A 19995-nucleotide genomic window follows, 5' to 3' on the forward strand; every position below is an offset into this window, starting at 1 on the left:
AACAACATCCTACCTGAGACAAGTCAAATGGCCCTTGAGCTTGTTTGGGAGATTTCTGCTGCTTCCTGAATGCAGTCCTCATGTACAGAGGATTATGGCCCTCATGTTGAGTTTGTTCTGTGATGATAGTTGTCAGTAAAGCGAAAACAAACCAAACTTACTCACCTGATGTCACTGTGAGTGGGGATAATGGCCTGAGTAAAAGCAACCTTTCCACCAGGGAATGGTAGATTGAATTTAAACTGGATTTAAAAGTACAAGGATACAAGCTGATGAAAACAGTTTAGTTCTGGGTGTTTACTGGAAATGCCTGCCTTTTCCTTGGCTTCCAGAAAGGTTTACCTTGCTCTCTCTTCTGGTTTTCCCTTCTTTCTTCTCCACAAACAAATGAAGTTAATAATATTTAATTTTATATTTATAAATGATACAGTTTATAGTTTTCATTAAATCTAAATTATCAATTTTTTTTTACAACTCTGCTTTTCATGTTGTATTAAAAAAAAAAAAACAAACAGTTGTCTAGCCTAAGGTTTCAATTGTTTTTCTTGTGGTGGGCGGGGTAGGCCAGAGGAAAATCTCAGGTATCATCCTCAAGAATGTCATCTACCAAACCAGGCATGGTGGTGCAGGCCTTTAATCCCTGCACTCAGGAGGCAGAGGTAGGAGCATCACTGTGAGATCAAGGCCATACTGAGACCCCATAATGAATTCCAGGTCAGCCTCAGCCTGGGCCAGAGTGAGACCCTACCTCGAAAATCAAAAAAAAAAAAAATGTCATCTACCTTTTTTGAGATAGGGTGTCTCATTGTTATGGAGATCTCCCACTAGCCAGACTTCCTGATCAGGGATCCCATGGTCTGCCAGTCTCTGCCTCCCAAGTGCGGGGATTTCCAGTGTGCATCACCATGCCCAGCTACTTTTTTTATACATGAGTGCTGGGGACTGAAGTCAAGTTCTAGTGCTTAAACAGAAAACAATTTATTGATTAAGCTATCTTCATGCTCCCTCAGAGATTTTTCTTTTGGAATCTTTACATTATTAAAGTTTTATGCTTAAATGTATGAACCATTTTGAGTTAATTATTACATATTGTACAAGGAATGGATTAAATGTATTTTCCTCCCTTCTTCCTTTCTATTTTCTTCCCTCTCTCATATCCATATCAAATATGAATATCCAACCATCCCAGCACTATTTATAGAAAAAATGCTTTCGGGAATAAAGTTGTATTTTGAACTTTTCTGTGGTCTAATTGTTCTTACATATGTTGTCTTTTTTCTGAATTCTATGCTGTTCCGTCGGTCTACCCAACTTCATGCTAATCCCACATGTACTGATTATTGTAAAATTGCAATCAGGTATTTTCAGTTTCTCCAACTTATTTTTGTTTTAAAGTTCTTTTTGTTGTTTGGTTTTATTCTACATGATTCTTTCATTTACATTTCTATATCAACTTCAGAATCAGCTTGTTAATTGTTAAAACTTTTTTTTTAATGCTTTCTTCTTTGTCATTTGTATTGGCAGCTTAGTTATGATATGCGAGTGTGTGTGTTATGTGCCAGTATTTACTTATCACATTGTCTGAAATTCTTGTTTTTGCAGTTGGATGTCTATTGCTATTTTGGGGTAATCACACCTGTGATTTCTTTACTATTTCCTCTATCTGGTTCTAGCCTTATGCTTCCTTACATGTTGGAACATTTAATTCCCATATCTCCTATTTATTTAGTCTGTGCTCTGCCTTTAGAAAACATTTTGTATTTTTCTTTGGGTTATTTCATATGTATCTAATCTGTTTATTTGAGAGAGCATGAAATAGGCAGGTATATTGAGAGAAAGCAGGGAGGAGACTGGGCTCACCAGGACCTTTAGTTGCTGTAAACAAACTCCCTTGTGAAGCATGCACCCCCTTGTGCATCTGGTTTATGTGGCTATTTTTTCTGACCTACCTTCAAGTTCATTGACTCTTTCTGATGATGTTCTCATCAAAGACTTTTTATCTCTCTTATTTTCATTTCAATACACTTACTTGATTCCCTCTCATATTTCTATCTCTGCAGAAATTACTCATCTGCTCTTGAATATTGCTGACTCTTCTGTAATATAATGTAGATTTTTTTTTTTTTTTTTTTTTTTTTTTGGTTTTTGAGGTAAAGTCTCACTCTAGCTGAGGCTGACTCACTGTGTAGTCTGAGGGTGCCCTCAAACTCATGACGATCCTCCTACCTCTGCTTCTTGAGTGCTGCTATTAAAAGCATTTTTCTTTCTTAGGTGATCTCTCATTGAATATAATCCAGGCTGACTTCAGACTCACTATGTAACCCAGACAGGCCTTGAACTCAAGTTTGTCCTCTACTTAGGTCTCCTTAGTGCTGGGATTTCAGTCATGTACCTCCACCATGACTGGGTTCAGAAATTTAATTTTATTTGTTTCTGTTTCTTCTCCTAAATTCAATGAGTTTTCACTAGTTCCCAAAGGGTTATAGTTTCATTATTTTTTGTTTGAACTTTTATGTCCCCCTCACCAATAGAATAAGACTTTGGTTTAAAGGAGATTCAGGTGAAGCGCCCAAGGAGTGCCTGCTATTTTAGGCCTGTACCATTTAAAGCAGAAGCTGTAAGAATAAAAAGCTTGCGATCAGTGATAGGATCCTCTCTGCCTGCGTAAGATCCAGAACCTTCAAATGTGATGGAATTCCCTGCTCATAACTAGGGCCCTAGGGTTTCACAGTTTCCTGCCATTTTGCATTCAGCCTCATCAAACCACCAGTGTTGCTTAATTAACTTTACCATCATGGAATGGCCACAGCTAAGCCAGGGCTCCCATCATGGCCAGACTTTCCCTGTGGACACCTGTGTATCTCTCCACAGACTGAAGATTAGCTAGCTGCTCTGCTTCCTCAACTCATATACACCAAAGAAAACCAAAAAAAAACCTAAACTTATTTTGTGATAAGTGTGGGAACATGAAAGATTTTACATTAAAATTAACCTTCAAAGAATATGAATTTTCTTAATTAGATAATTCCACTATAAAATTTTTGAATTTACTTTTAGCATAAAACATTCAGAGCATGTGGTGCCTCCAACATTTGTTCTTCAAACCTTTTGTGTTAATCAGTATGTTAATTCAAACTTAATTTTATATAACATCCTCTGTAAAATATTACTTAACATTTATTTCTAGCTAAGAGAAATAATAAAAATATATTGATTTATTGTTGCTTTTAACATTTACAATGTGAGAACTGATGAACAGATGCCTGCCAAATATGCTGTCTTATACTGTTTGCGTTACTCAGAATATCTCTAGCGATTCCTTAAGGACTTATTTCATACTTAAGTTCTCATCACTGAATTACCTCCTATAATGGCCTCAGTTTAAGTTAAGTTGCTATCAGTTTGGCCACTAAGTTTTCTCACATGAATTTCATTCAGGAAATGCATTTGAACCACAACATGTACCTTTTCCTGCTTTTAATGTGTCAATTTTGGGACTATATACATTGCCGCACCTATAACTTAGCAGTACCTTAACATCTGATGTCTAGTGGGATGGCTCTTTGAGACAAGAGCATAGTACCAAAAATTATTTTATTTCTCCCTGGACACAGGAATATCTAAAACTGAGCAAAAAATAATTAGAGGACAGCTTTATATTATATAAACATGTTTGAGGATAACTATGGTCAGGATAAAAAACGAATTGAAAGCCAGGTATGGTGGCACACACCTTTAATCCCAGCACTCTGGAGAGATAGGGCGATAGCCATGAGTTCGAGGCCACCCTGAGACTGCATAGTGAATTCCAGGTCAGCCTGGACTAGAGTGAGATCCTACCTCGAAACAAACAAACAAACAAGAACAATGAACAGTATTGAGAATATCCTGAATGATTTCTTATTTTTTTCTTTTCCTTTTCTCCTTGTTTTCTATAACCCCATCTTTTTCTGCTACAATTTCCTAAAGACTTGATAGAAATGTTTTGATCTCTTCTAGATAACAGAAAGTTTTCCCATGTATTTCATTGTTACAATGTCATTAATAATTCTTTAAAAATATTTAAACATAAAATTGAAGACTATGTGGTATTAAGTTTATTTGTTCAAATGATGCCCTGATGTCTAAATTTTTCTCTGTGAAAAGAACTCACTGTCAAAAGATAGAAGATGAATCACTATAGGAAGTTGGAAATCTATCAAAATGTCACAATCAAATTAAAATTTAATTAAAAGCTAGAGAAAACCTACTTACTACTGAATCTCAGAAAATTGTCTAAGGAAATTACTTTTTGAAACATTAATATCCAGTATTTTAACTTCTTGTTAATTTAGTGTTATAAATTTGAGTTCCAACAATACTGGGTATTTGCCTTTGCTTGAGCCTAGAATACTAGAAATATTTGAAAATTCATTTCTATACATTAACTACATCATTCATTTTGGACAGATTTCTCTTGCTACAGTTGGTTGATAAAGATACTTAAGATTAGTACACTTATAGTGTGGCACTCTTGTCATCAAAGGATTCTCTCCTCAAACCTTACTTTTTCCTTTTATAAAGTGAAAAGTAATGAATAGAAACTTAGATATGAAAATCATTACTACACTGAAAATTCTTCAATAACAGGCTCCATGCATCATATATATGTATGCCTTCAGCTTGTACCAATAAGAAAAAAAATGCTAAAAATGATTCAAGAGGCACAAAAGGTCTTAAAAGTACAATATTATTCTTCATGTACTGAAAAGGCAGGATATTAATATACTTCAAGGTGTCTTCATATGTCTTGGGCATGTTTGACATAACACTTGACATGCATTTTTTAAACATTTTATTGATGACTTACATAAATATAGACAACATACCATAATCATAATCCCTTCCCAAGATGCCCCTTTTACTTCTCCTACATCCCTCCTCCACTGACTCCCTTCTTCTTTTCATGTATTTTTTCTTCTATTTTAATGCCATCATTCCTTTCCTCCTACTATGCAGGTCTTGTGTAGGTAGCATCAGCCACTGTGAAGTCATGAATATCGAGGCAATTTGTGCCTGGAAGACAGTATTGTAGCACCCCTCCCCTCCCTTTGGCTTATATATTCTTTCTGTTACCTCTTCTGCAATGGTCCCCAAACCTTCAAGGGAGTTGTCACACTTTTGAAAGGCCTCCTTCACTTGGATTCAGGATAGCACTTTGTACTTCCTGTCCCTCTACCTCTATCCACATCTTCAAGGTCTCTTTTGCAGGAGTCCTCTCATCTTCCTGACTGGAGACATTGAAGAGGCCAGGTCAGCTTGGGCTAAAGTGAGACCCTACCTCAAGAAAGAAAGGGGAAAACAGCAAGCAAGTCAGACAGACAGAAAGAAGGAAAAGAAGTAAGGAAGAAAGAAGAAAGAAAGAAGGAAAGAAAGGAAAAAGAAAGAAAGAAATGGAAAACAGGAAATGAAAATATTTGTATTAAAATAAGTTATCCTCAAACACACACATACACATATAAAACCAATATAAAAGTACTAGTCTAGACTTTAAAAAATGCACTTCAGTATATATATCAAGAAAAATAAAATCTTGTAGAAATAAGCATTTCACAAAGATTTCAAATGACAGCATAGAAAATTTTAGGCCTTTTTTGGATTTGTTCTATTTACATTTCAATTTTATTTAAAATAGCTTTATTAATTTTTTATTGGAATTTGGATGAAAGGGGATAAAAAGCAAACAAATGGGAAATGTATGAGAAGTGAAATGACTCATGGAACAAAAAGAGTTCCAAGAGTGAAAATGGATATTTTCAGACAAGGGAAAATCTATGAATCATTGAGCTTAATCATATAGTTCTCTTGCTTCACATCAGGATTTGATAAGGCAAATAAAACTGTTGTCATAGATCAAATATTTCATGTAAAAAGCCACTGGTCCTTAGGTAAGTCTCAATTAGGGAGTCTAGTTACATGGAGATATGAAGGTGACACATATATGTGCCAATTAGGTGACACCCTGCTATCCATATGGTTCTGTGAGGTGTGTGCTTTGCAGTACAACTGAGCTTAATAAATGGTTAAAACCAAAGCCTTTATATCTTAAGTACATTTATTGATCTGTTCAACTGCCATACCCTGGACACTACTCAATGCACAGTGGGATCAGCAATGATGACAACAAAATTCTGTTCTTATGGAGATTGGCTTAAGAGGGTCAGAAACACAATGCATACATCATTTTGAGCATGAGAGAAGCACAGGATTACTATACATTATAAAAAGAGAAGGTAGTGACTTGGGGTACATGATACAATATAAAATGGGAGTATTCTGAAGGCAATCTATTAACAGACTTGAGAGCTATAATGTCACTAGCCAACAAGATTTCTGGAAAAGTATATAGGAGACACAGGATACGGGTATAGAAAAGGCTCTGAGGGAAAGACTGTTTGGGAAACTACATCAACCAGATAGCAGGCTAGGGGATCGGAGACCTCACTTTCAAAACAAAAATAATCAGAATATAAATGTTCTATGGATGAGAATATCCCGAGAAGCCCTGGAGTGGATGGGTATGGCAAATCAGGAATTCAGGTACTGGGAACAGCTAGAAGAAAGGGTTAACGTTCATTCTCCCTGTGCAGCATCTCCAAGCCTGCACAATGTCTTAAGGAGTCCCCTGGTCCAGCTGCAACCCATGGGGGAAGAGTGAGAGTGGGTGACTTCAGGAGCCATTAAAGCAAGAGTCCTACCACTGCAGAGATCTCTCATGGATTTTGTTGGCGATGACAACACATGCTGCATCTGAAACTGTGTCACTTAGAGCTGGCATGAACATTCTTCCTTCTAGACTCACAGCTGCTGTGCATGGAGATCCGGGGAGCAAGTATGTGTAGGTATATGAGACTAGGCATGTCTGTGAAGATGTCCTGGAACCTACTGATGCCATCATACACCTGCCCATGTGTCCGTTGCTAGGCAGGGCTCTACCACAGAGCCGTCCCTCAGAAGGTTCATTATGGCACATGGGGAGGTGCACACTTGTCATCTCTGCATTCAGGAAGCTAAGGAAGGGAGATTGTAAGTAGTTCAAGGGCTACCTGAGCTGCATACTGCGACTTTGTCTCCAAAAAGAAGAGGTGGATAAGCAGGAGGAACAGGAGGAGCAGGAAGAACAGGAGGAGCAGGAGGAGGTGGACGAAACATCAACACCTGCTGCCATGTTAGGTGCTCTTTATTATGCTTTATTTTGTAGCACAAATTTGTCCCTCCACCCTTTCCTGCCTGCTAATAAACATTAGTGTGAATAATCATATGTGGCCAAATTGTAACCCCTTACTACATGGGAGGGTTTTGGAGTTGAGAATAAAATTCATACAGCTTCTTTTAATTTCAGTTGTCGGTGGCCATCAGTATTCACCTGGGCATTATTGATGAGCCACATCAGGAAATAAGCATATAACAAAAACACAGACAATTCAACATAATTTAAAGATCAGCATTTTCTTCTGACTGTTCCTGCCAGGGGTCGCATACCTTGTCATTTTCTCTCTTATCATCTACAAAGCAATGCCTAGAGTTCTTTCTAGTGATCCAAAATAGGTGGTATTCATTAGTAGAAACATAATTTATTTTGTAAGAAAGTTAGGATGTCAAAGTTGTAACTCTTGGAAAGTTGAGAAGTTTTTAAGTTCCTAATAGTATAAATCCAGGGGAGTAAAAGTGTGCTGCATGTTAGGAAAGATACGTTTAAAACACTGCCAATTTTAAGTCACTACTATGTATAGGGAGGGAACTTTCTATGATGCTAGCATGCTCACCAGTCTGAAGAGTAGTTTAGATTTTTAGTAGGCAATAAGAAGAGAAATTTGGTAGGAACAATAAAAATAAGCAGTTAAAATAAGAACAAGCAGAATAAACTTTTTGGAAAGTATTTGAGTTTCTTTTCCTCTTTTCTTCTGGAGAAAAATTCATTTCCTCTGAAAAATTCATTTGATTTCACCTATTAAAAAGGACAGAATGAATTTAAAGTGAGCTTAAGTGGGCCACCGAAAGATCTCTTCAACCTCAGCTCTTTCTCCTCTGTTTTCGAGCATCATGTGCTCTCATTTCCTTTCATTTCCCACCAGTATTTCTTTATCCCAGTAACACATTGAACATCAAAATATAATTTAGCAATCAATGAGTGTGAAATTAGGGAAAAATTGATTCAACCAACAGATTGTGTCTTCTCCTTGAGAAATCACTCTTTCAATGATGGACAAAAAAAAAAAAAAAAAAAAAAAAAAAAAAAAAAAAAGGAGAGAGAGAGAAGCCTTTTAAAAACTCACAATTTGAGGTGAAAAAAAGGTTCTATTCAACTCTGTCTTGAATGATCTCTGATCCACTGGTACTAGATTTTCTAAAGATTTGGGGTTAAAATTCATACATTTTTTACCTTAACAGTGCACCCTTGTAGTTATACCTCCTTATCTTTTAATGCCATTTCTAATTCTAGGCTTTTATTTGGGACTAGCAACTGAAGTGTGGGTTGCTAAGAGACCAAGTCCTAGGTTAAGAATCAGATAACCAGGCTTCTGTTTGCACATCTGTGACTAATGGCGTGGGATTTGAGGGAAATCATTTGCACATTCTACATAACCATTTGTTCAGAAAAATTATGTTTTTATCAACCTCTATCTTAAAAGACTAAATACAAGAAACTATTCTTAAAGTTATCAATAATTTTCAAATTATAAGATCATTTTACCTGAAAGATTATGAGCCATATATCCTTATGACTTTTGGTGTGTGTGTGTGTTCTCACAAAACACCATTTTCCATTTACCTTAGCCCTAGACAACCACAGTGTATTTTCTTTTCCCACTAGACTTATCTGTTCTGGAAAACTCATAGTAATAAAATCACACTGACAAATTACTTTTACACATTAGAATATTTTCAAAGACCTTCATATTGGTGCATGCTTCTATCTATTTTCTGTTATTAATGAATAATATTTGATTTGATTCATATATCATGTATGGCTCATTCATTCTTCATTTGGTAAATATTTGTGCTGGTATGATTGGACTATTAGGAATACTACTGCAATGAGTATAATTATAATTGTAAGTTTTGTGTAGATATATATTTAAATTTAATTTGTGCAAGCATCTAGCAGTGGAATTGCTGGGTAAAGTAATAAACCATGTGTAGTGATTTAATAAACTATTACACTGTTTTTCAGGGGGTCTGTACCATTTTTACATTTCCATATTAAATATGGTACCAGTTTCTCTCCATCTTCTCCAACAGTTGTTACTGCCTGTATTCTATTGTAGGCTTTCTTGCACTTGTACAGTAGTATCTCATGAGAGTTTGGCTTTTCATCTAACTCATGACTAATAATGTGGGTTATCTTTTCATATCCTTATTGGTCAAGGGTATATTTTTGGAGAAACAATTATAGGGTTTTTTTTTTTTCCAATTTAAGTCCAATTATTTTTGTTTTCATTGTTAAGTTGGAATAGCTACTTTTTTTTCCCCAAGTTTCCGTGTTCTACAATTCCTGGCCTGGAGTTGATTTTATATGGTACAAGAAAGCATGTACTCCATCCAAGAAAGTCTTGTTTTGACTATGCAATATGTAGCATAGTCTCTTTGTGAATAGAAGGCTTTATGGTAAATTGAAACTGGGATTCCAGTCTAAGCAAAAGTTTAATTCTAGAAGTGAATAAATCCACTTTATAGTGTCAGAAAATACAGCCATGTGGCTTTTTTATGTTTTCCTTCTTTCCAGTAGATGCCAGAAAGCTTAGAGACAATTAAGTCACTACCTAAATGCTTTATGTCTGCTCAACTAAAGTGCATTCTGTTAACTTCAAAAGGGTTTTAATTTTAAAATTAGGTATGTCTCTTCTATACATTGTAGCCTCTATGTTATCCTCATTCTTTTCAGAAACAGACATGACAAATCTGAAATTCTGAAAAAAAAATTTCAAGAGGGTACTTTAGAGGACTCTATCTACTAATGAAAAAGTCACTTTTTGTTCCCTTTATGCCACAGAAAAAAACACTGTGTCTGAGAATGAATTCTGAGGCTACCTGTGGTATATTCAATTTAAAAGATACAACTGTCTTCAACAAAAATGAAGCCACAGAGTATTCCTAAAAGTGAGATAGTAAAGAATAGGAGATTTTGATTTAACAACATGAGATACAATAAACTCTATCCTTTATAGTGACCACCCCATTACCTGACAGCCTTTTGTTGTATGGAGACTCCAGGTAAAACCCATTCTTCTGCTCAGTGCAGAAAAGCCTAAACCATACTTCACATTAGATTCAAATTTTTTTTCCTGTCAGACATAACATACTCTTTCAATATATCACCTTTCAACCATCTGATATTCTGGCTTCTAATTTGATCGTTAACTTTTTGTTTTGTCTTGGGATGACAGTGTCTTGGAAGGCAAGGTCTCACTCTACCTCAGGATGACCTGGGACTCACTTTTTGTAGCCCAGGCCTTCCTCAAACTTAGCCTCCCTGATCTCAGCCTCTCAAGTGCTAGTATTAAAGTCATGTACTACCATACCCAGCTTCTTATTGTTTTCATCAAGAACTCATTCACAGGCTACTCCTTCACTATCCTCCCTTGGAAATGTTTGAATTTTCACAGAATGTTATTAGAAAATATTTTCTTAACCATTAAAATATATTTAAAATATATATCTTTTAGTATATATCTTTTAGTTAACTAGCATCTTTCTAAGAAGCTTTATTGGCTTGTTGAAATTTATTTCTTCTGAAGATAGTAGCACATGGTTTCACTTGTATAAGAACATAACTAGGAGCTGGAGAGATAGCTTAGCAGTTAAGCACTTGCCTGTGAAGCCTAAGGACCCTGGTTTGAGGCTTGATTCCCCAGGACCCATGTTAGCCAGATGCACAGGGGCACATGCATCTGGAGTTCGTTTGCAGTGGCTAGAGGCTCTGGCATGCCCATACTCTCTCTCTCTCTCTCTCTTTCTCTCTCTTTCTCACTCTCAAATAAATAAATAAAAATAAACAAAAAATTTTAAAAAATAGGAGATGGCGTAGGGGTTAAGGTGCTTACCTGAAAATCCTAAGGACCCATGGTCTACTCTCCAGATCCCACATAAGTCAGATGTACAAAGGTGAGGCAGGTGCAAGGTCACACATGCCCACTGGGTGGCAAAAATGTCTAGAGTTTGATTTCAGTAACTGAGGCCCTGGTTCCTCAATTTTCTCTCTCTCCCTCTCTCCCTCTGCCTCTGTCTTTCTCTCTCTCAAATTAAAAAAAATTAAATATTTTTAGTTGTTTATGTTTATAAAGAAGATTCCACTTCTTTAAAATTTTTCTTATTTAGGAGAGAAAAAGAGTGTATATATGGGCATACCAGGGATTCTTCCTGCTATAAACAAATTCTAGACACTTGTTCTACTTTGGGCATCTGGCTTTACCTGGGTACTAGAGAATTGAACCCTGGGTTTGTAAACAAGTGCTTTAGGCACTGAACCATCTCCCCAGTCCTTCCATGTGGAAGAGGGGTGGGGGGAGAGAACCCATGGGAGTAGGGATCAGGGATCCCACCTCCCCCATCTCATCCCAGCAGGACCAAGATGAGGGGGGCTTGGGACCTGGAAGTTCAGGAAAGATGAAAAGCCAAAATAGAGGCCTTAGCCAGGTGTAGTGGCACACACTTTTAATCCCAGCACAGGAGTTAGGAGGATTACTGTCAGTTCGAGGCCAGCCTGAGACTATGTAGTGAATTCCAGGTCACCCTGGGCTAGGCTGGAGTAAGACCCTACTTATAAATACCAAAAAAGAAGAAGAAGAAGGAGGAGGAGGAGGAGGAGGAGGAGGAGGAGGAGGAGAAAAAGAGTAAGGATCTATATCTTATTGTGTTGGGCTCAAGTGAGTCTGAAAGAGAGTTGATTGGTCTGGGCTCAGGAAGAGTTGGCATACCTGGGTGGCAGTGAGAGACAGAACTGATTGGAGGAGACTGGATCAGTTCTGAATTCTGGCTCTGTTGGAGCTGTTTATATCTTTTTCATTCCTTCTTTTGAACCCTCTCCTGACTAATTTTCCCTCAAAAGGGGATAACAGATAGTATTTTGTTGTTGCTTTTTCAAAGTAGGGTATCACTGTAGCCCAAGCTGACCTGGAATTCATGTTATAGTCTCAGGGTAGTCTTGAGTTCATTGTGATCCTCCTACCTCTACCTTCCAAGTGCTAGCATTAGAGGCATCCACCACCATATCCATCTAATAATAGATTATTTATTCTGAGCCAAATATGAATGACTCTATCTGTGGAACATGCATTCAGGTTTCCCTGAACAACATGCTTCAATGTGAAATCAGTTACACAAAAGAAAACTATAAATCAAGGCATTTTCCAAATACATTGGTGGGAACATCATGTGAATGGCTTATAGCAATATAGAAACATCTCTGCCATAGGCTTTGGGTGTTACCTGATGACAGTCTTAGCTGTTAGGTTGGTGGAAGCCAGTGGACTGCTAAGGAATTCTGAATGTCTTCCCTGATAGTTGAACAGATGCTAGAGCAGGCACAGAGGTGACCAGTACATGTTTCTAAAGGATTCTAAAGATAGCCCAAGATAACTTAGATCTTGTTCTCTAACATTTCAACTCTCCATAACATGTAATTCTGATCAGTTCATTGGTCTTGTAGAATTTTTAACATTAGTGTGTATGTGTGTGTGTGTGTGTGTGTGTGTGTGTGTGTGTGTATGAACACTATGGGGGTAGCAGTGGATTTCAGTTCACAATCCGATATAAACTTGTAAGTGAATATCACCAATATATAAGCAACATACATGATCCTCTGTGAAAAATGTATTCTGTTTGTTATTAACACATATTATTTATGAATCAAATATTTCATCCTTTAATTTGGTAAGTATAAAATGTAGCCCTTCTATTGGCCAGGTTAAAAACAAGTCAGAGCTTTGATTCTTACTAAAGTAATACTTTATCTCTCAAGTGCTCTAAAAAAAAATGTATCAGCTCCGCATTTAGGCTTTTATCAAAATTTTGGCCTCTGTAACTTAGATAAATCCTTCAGTCATTTTTATTGACACCTCCTATCTCTATGGCTACGGATGTGGCAGAATAAAAATAATTGCATGTTCAGAACAAACATCCTAAAAACTTTTCAGACATCTTATCTTGCTGTTAAAATAAATAAACTACTTCCACTGAAATTTAAACAACAGAAACTGATTTAAAAATTTCTTTAAGGATAAAAACTTTCTTTCCTGATATGCCTTTTACTTTGCTTTTCATCGATTGGCATTTCTCTCACAAAGAACAGCATGCACTATTCAGGTTTTCTACTAGGCATGCTAATAAATAGTTTATGGATGGCCCCAGTTTTCTACATTTTGTTTTCAATTTCCACAAAAAGCTCCTCTCACCCAGCTATTTGACAGACATTTTCAAGTGACACTGCACAAAGTTAAGGAAAAACCTGTCCCTTTGAGCTTCCTGCACTTGATTGCAGGCTTTCGCTATTACTTCCTGTGTAGAGTAATAACTTATTCAGTGGATCGAACAAAAACCCATGAATACGCCAGGACCACTGGCAGGGAAAGATGCCTCTAGGGTTCCTCTTTTCAAATTACACTGTACTCCATCTTATTTTCTGTTCTCAATAGTTGAAAAAGTAGAGTGAGTCAATGGGAAGGACCAGGAGAAAGATGAGATAGAGACCAAACACTGAGTGGGTAGTGAAATACCATCTCCCCTATGTGTGGATGTAAGTTGAAATACATGTAAGGTAGGATCTGAGTCCAGCTTCTTTTCTCCGTACCTATAGTTCTCACTAGGTGAAAGTGAAAAGTCTTTCTTTCAACCCGGAGAACATGGCTAAATTTGGTCTCTATAAAGAATAAAAGTACAGAAGAAACGGGCCACAGCAAGGGACAGTGCGCAGCCAGCAGACTGTGGTGGGCACAAAGGCTGATTCTCGAAGATTGTCATGTTTCAGAGCCTTTTGTAAGCCTCTCTAGTTTCCCCAAAGTGTTCATTTTTTAGGACAGACTGCATCTGCTCAGAGACAACAATGAATAGCCCTTAGGATTTACGGAGTTTCACTTCCCATGAGCCTTACATTCTTGTGTTCCCGTACCTTCAGGAAGGACTCGGACTCTCTGGCCAGTGCAGGTCTCTTCACTCCTTGTCACTATCTTCCAGTAACTTCTCACACGTTCCTTACCTTCCTGAGCTGCAGGCACTGAGTTTACTCGTTCTTAGTCTCTTCATTTATAGCACTATCTTGCAACCATAATGCCTGTGTGACTGTCCTACCCAACCTCTCAGAAAGCACTGGTTGACCAACACTTTCCCATCTACGGGTGTGCATGTTCTTCTGTCTCCCTTGAGTCTGCTCTCTCCCACACACACTCTGCTAGGAATAATCACATGAGACAAGGATGGAGTCCTCTCCACCTTCCTCATGCAGCGACAAGGGGAAAATTATAATTTAGTTGAGTGTCTCTTTATCAGGGAAATGGCAACTGTGTCGTGCATAAACATTTTACCGACCATCTCTTCAATCTTAGGATGTTACATAATTAAATTTTCAGGCTTAAACAACTTGATTCAAACTGTCAAAGTCTGAGCCTTATTTAACTAAGCACAAATTCCAGTTCATCTTTTGTTTTGCCACCTTAATGTCTTAATCATCACTGCCCAGTAGAAATAGGATGAGAAATGTAACCTTAAATTTCTTGGTAGTCACATTAAAAAGTTAATGATAGGTTTCTCTTAACCTAATACATCCAAAATGGTAATATTTAACCATTAAATTATGTGAAGAAATTATGTGAAGAGGTGGCAGAAAGAATGTCAGAGCCAAAGGATAGGTAGGACTCTTTACAACATGCTCCTCCAGACACAAAATGGCCTGGATATCCATGACCTCACAGTGCCTGACACTACCTACACAAGACCATTATAATAGGAGGAAAAGATCATGATATCTAAATAAAAGAGAGACAGAGGAGGAGTGGATATGATGGAGAGTGAAGTTTCAAAGGGGAAAGTGGGGGGAGGGAGGATTATCATGGAATATTGTTTACAATTATGGAAGTTGTCAATAAAAAAGATATTAAGGACATAGTTATATATTGTTTTTTATATTAAGCTTTGATGTTTGGGAAACATTTTATGCTTTGGAAATATCTTCCTTCAGAGTAGCCTTATTTCAAATTTTTGATAGCCATATAAGGCTGAGAATGATATTACTGAGCAGAACAATTATAAAATGTCCTCAGAACTTCCTCAGCTTTCTTAGACAATACCACCTGTTGCAGTCCGGTTCACATTGCTGGTAGGTAGAAATCACCCAACCAAGAGCAGCTTCTGGGAAAAAAGAGATTTATTTTGGCTTACAGGCTCAGGGGGAAGCTCCACGATGGCAGGGAAAACAATGGCATGAACAGAGGGTGGACATCACCCCCTGGCCAACATAAGGTGGACCATAGCAACAGGAGGGTGTGCCAAACACTGGCATGGGGAAACTGGCTATAAAACCCATAAGCACGCCCCCAACAATACACTCCCTCCAGGAGGCATCAATTCCCAAATCTCCATCAGCTGGAACCTCACATTCAGAACAACTAAGTTTATGGGGCACTCCTGAATCAAACCACCACATTCTACCAGGTTCGGTGATTCTTGGGCCTGCAATTACTATTGGACTACTGTAAGCTGATCCAATAAATCCCCCTTTTAAAATAATTCTTTCTGGGCTGGAGAGATGGCTTAGCAGTGAAGCACTTACCTGTGAAGCCTAAGGACCCTGGTTTGAGGCTTGTTTCCCCAGGACCCACATTGGTCAGATACGCAAGGGGGCACTTGCATCTGGAATTAGTATGCAGTGGTTGGAAGCCCTGGTGCACTCATTCTCTCTCTCTTTCTCTACCTGCCTCTTCCTCTCTCTGTCACTCTCAAATAAATAAATAAAAATGAACAATAAAAAATTTTAAAATAATTCTTTCTAGCAGTTCTGTTCCTCTAGAGAACCCTGACTAATACACCACCATATTAGGTAAGTAAAATGCTTGTCATAAATATCTAGCTACTTTTTTCTCTAATGTTTGAGATTTTGAAAACAGCATTTTTGCGGCTGATTGACATTTTTATTCAAGTAGAAAATCATTTGCATGTTTTCTCTCAGTTATGGACATTTATTCTACCACAAACTTATTTCTCAAGGGGCTGTCATAATTAAGGCAAAAATACACACTGCAAGCAATTTGTTTTCCTCAATTACATGAAAACATACAAAATACAGTATTTTTACATAAAGAAAACCCTTTGGTTTAGTAAAATGCCTACTTAGATTTCATTACATGAGTATTTCCTCCATTAAATATTAAATTAAATTTTATATTTAAATCATTAAATATTGAACTCCATTAAATAAGAAAAACTTGTTACTTTTTTTTCTTTTCCAATTACAGAGGTATTATCCAATGCCATTCATGAGCTAGGTGTTGTGAAGACTGTTCCAAGTTTGGGGACAATATTTGCCCACTTAGTAGTACATCTATAACTTTTGTATTACTGTGTTGTATTTTCCTGACCATGTGCTTTCTGCCTTTACTCCTGCAGAGTGACTAGCTTTTATCTGCCCACACAACAGAGTGCTCCACCACTCTCTTAATGAGCACTGCATTTGGAAGACTCCTCTGGCACCCTTATAAAGAGAGAATTCAGGGCTGGAGAGATGGCTTAGCGGTTAAGCGCTTGCCTGTGAAGCCGAAGGACCCCGGTTCGAGGCTCGGTTCCCCAGGTCCCATGTTAGCCAGATGCACAAGGGGGCGCACGCGTCTGGAGTTCGTTTGCAGAGGCTGGAAGCCCTGGCGCGCCCATTCTGTCTCTCTCCCTCTATCTGTCTTTCTCTCTGCGTCTGTCGCTCTCAAATAAATAAATAAAAAATTTAAAAAAAAGAGGGAGAGAGAGAGAGAGAATTCAGCTCATAAATGTGTTCTGTACACATAAAATATTAATGAATGTTGCCATACAGTCACATATTTTTAGACTTTGGATGTATCAAACCCAGTTCTGTCTTTTCCACTCACCGATGCAATTTCACTTAATTCAATTGTCCAGAGCAATTAAAACTAGTAGGATGAAGGAGTTGAACAAGAGGCATTCTACATGCAATGTACAGAACTTCCTCACAAATACTATAGGCAGAGCTATAGTCAGTGAGATAAAAATTGCAAACATTTACTCCATATGAAAATCTTGTGAGAATAGTAATATTACTCCCACCATTATAAAGTAGGAAACTGAGGAACAGTAATACTAAGCTACTTGCCCCACTACATAGAGTGTAGTGATGAACTATATGAACAAAATGTGGGAATAAACTATGAGAATGAACTATGGGCAAGAACTGTGAGACTATTTCTTATGTTCTTATGGACTTTACCAATAGCTTTTCTGAGATAATTGCTGCAGATATTAAATTCCTTACTCGTAACTTTCCCTAATGCAGTCTGCCCACTTAAAGCAATGTAACTACGTTTCCTTTGCCTTAGTTTACCTTTGGCCTGAAGAGCACTAATGACCAATGTTGACAAGCAATGTTTAGAGCTGCTGACGATCTATTCCTCACTGGCATAGTTGGACTCCGGGCTCAACAAACATACATATGTGAGAAGTGCTGATCCTAATGTTAAAGTCAATGGGGTCAGTAACTATGAGCTCACAGAGCTCTTGAGGGCAACAGGTGGGCTTAATGATGTGTTTACATTTGTGATCAGAGTATGTGTGTTCTGGATCAGCAGAGTCCAACAGGTCATTCCTCCAAATCCATACCTTTAACAAATGTTTAATCATCATCCAAATCAAATGTTCCTTTGATTTTTTTTTTTTTTTTGCTTTGCTCATACAATGTACTGCTTGTTCACGTATTACTGGTTTTCGGCTGTTCAGTAAAAATGCCAATGAGGATTTGTCTGTCGAGGAAGCCACAGCCACAGTAACATCAGAGCAGCAGTGACAGCAAATGCAGCAGGTTAACAAATGGTTAAACTAAACTTCTCTTCAGTTTCCTTTATCCTTCAGGCTGCTGCTAGAGTAAGCTAGTCCACTCCTGGGTAGAACTTACTTCATTGTCTCAGGCTCTGCTCCTAGAAGCAGTTTACCCACTTCTGGTTAAAGTTCCAGAGGTTAGTCTTTCCTGAATTAATACTGTGCCCCTCCACGACCCCAACCAAGGACAATATAGCTAGTAAGTGGCTGGGACCCAGGCACTCTGGCCCAGAGGCTGCGCTCACCGTGGCTTGGCCCATGCCACCCTCTGCTATGTCTAAGAAAATCCACGTCACTCCTCGCCGTAATGTGGCTGAGCCCCTCCAAGGACAAAACAAAAAGCAACAACAGACTCCGCCATTGCATGAAACACACAGGAAATATTTTATTAGCGCCCAGATAGAGAAAACGGTAGGGTCAACATGTCTCAATAGAAATCCATGATTCTCCTCAGGGAGCCCGCCCTGGCATTGACGGCGCCCCAGTCGTGGTAGCGCCTGTACTCCCCGGGCCGCAGCAGGTACTGCCGGCCGCGGTAGTTGGGCAGCTCATAGAGGACCCAGTAGCCCTCCATCACGTGGAAGGAGTGGAAGTCGCTGAAGTGGAAGCGGTCCTGGAGAGAGGCGCAGTCCTCCGTGAGCTCCACCATCTGGCCTCGGTAGTCCTCCCTCTCGTAGATCCTGATCCTGTGCGAGCTGGACTGTGGGGGCAGCAGACAGGGAAGTCAGACGACATGACCTGATTTTAGCAGTCGTCACATGCTCCCCCGGGGAATGGGCATTTATTTCTATAATCCAGATACTAAGGTTTCCTTTACCCTTCCCTCCCTCCCTACTATCCTCTCTTCCTTTTATTTTTCTTTCTTTTTAAGTCCATAAACACCATATAAAATACAGATTAGTAGGAATTCTGGGAAAGCCAGCACAGTCAACCCTCTACCCCTCCTTTCTGCCTCAGGCCCTGCTATGGTCAGGCTCTGTTGGGTTTAAGCAAAGTGTGGTAATGCACACCTGCTGCAGGCCGGGTCAGCATAGTAAATTAGAGGCCAGCCTCACCTACAGACTCAGACCGTCCCAAACAAACAACAATGAAAGGAGACTGGGGCTGTGATTCAGTGGGTGGACGACCTGTCCAGCATATACAAAGCTCTGAGTCCAATCCTCAGCACCACACCCACCCAGTAAGATGGCACATGTCTGTAGCCCTAATATTTGGCAGGTGGCAGCTGAAGGATCCGAAGTTCAAGATCTCCTTCAGCTACATCGCAAGTTTGAGGCCAGCCGGGGACATATGAGACTCTGTTTCTCAATAAACTAACAAGACAGTAAATAAATAACATAAAAATTGGCATTCAGCCCCACACTCCTGTATATGCTCCAGCCAAGCAGATCCAGGGAATATCAGACTAGAAGCTGTAGGAGACCAAGAGGCCTGCCCAGATAAAGAAAGGAAACCATTGCGAACAATGGGATGTCAGGCTGCTTGTCCAGAACAAATCCTGTCTTCTCTTGAGTTCTGCCACTGCTGCCACTTGCCAGCAGGTAAGGCTTTCTCGCGATCTGCTTCCACCACCAGAACTTCTATAGGAAGAATTCTCCTAGCGAGTCACTTTGAGGGATGAACCACTGCACACTGTCATCACCTCGAGTAAGATAGACTGGTAGACATTCTGGTGAAACTCCGCCCATACAGACCCTCTCTGTCTCCTGTCCGCTTTCGGCTGTGGTGGTGCAAAAGATGCCCACGCATGATGAGCCAGGTTGGTCCTCACCAAGCCTGGTAAATGAACAACCACCACGAGAAGACTCTTATTTCATGAGAACGCTGGAGACCAGAGCTCACAGTCTGCTTTTACAAAACTCAGAATTGGGTTTGAATGCCCAGATTCTCGGGCTCCTAATGTCAACCCAGCTCTTTCTGAGTAGGTTT

General features: G+C 38.8%; 1 protein-coding gene across 3 annotated transcripts in view; it reads right to left on the bottom strand.

The window, feature by feature from the left end:
- Nucleotides 1–18426: 18426 nt before the first annotated feature.
- Nucleotides 18427–19995, bottom strand: part of LOC123460187 (gamma-crystallin E) — a 67509-nt gene continuing 65940 nt past the window's right edge. For 2 of the 3 annotated variants that reach the window (XM_045148121.1, XM_045148122.1), the window contains exon 4: nt 18427–18766. In XM_045148121.1, the coding sequence (XP_045004056.1) occupies nt 18494–18766 (273 nt within the window). In that variant the 3' untranslated portion in view covers nt 18427–18493. Of the gene's footprint in view, nt 18767–19076; nt 19080–19995 lie in introns of all 3 variants that reach the window. The other variant, XM_045148123.1, reaches the window with a different exon arrangement.

The sequence above is a fragment of the Jaculus jaculus genome, chromosome 4 (genome assembly GCF_020740685.1).
Source record: "Jaculus jaculus isolate mJacJac1 chromosome 4, mJacJac1.mat.Y.cur, whole genome shotgun sequence".
NCBI lineage: Eukaryota > Metazoa > Chordata > Mammalia > Rodentia > Dipodidae > Jaculus > Jaculus jaculus.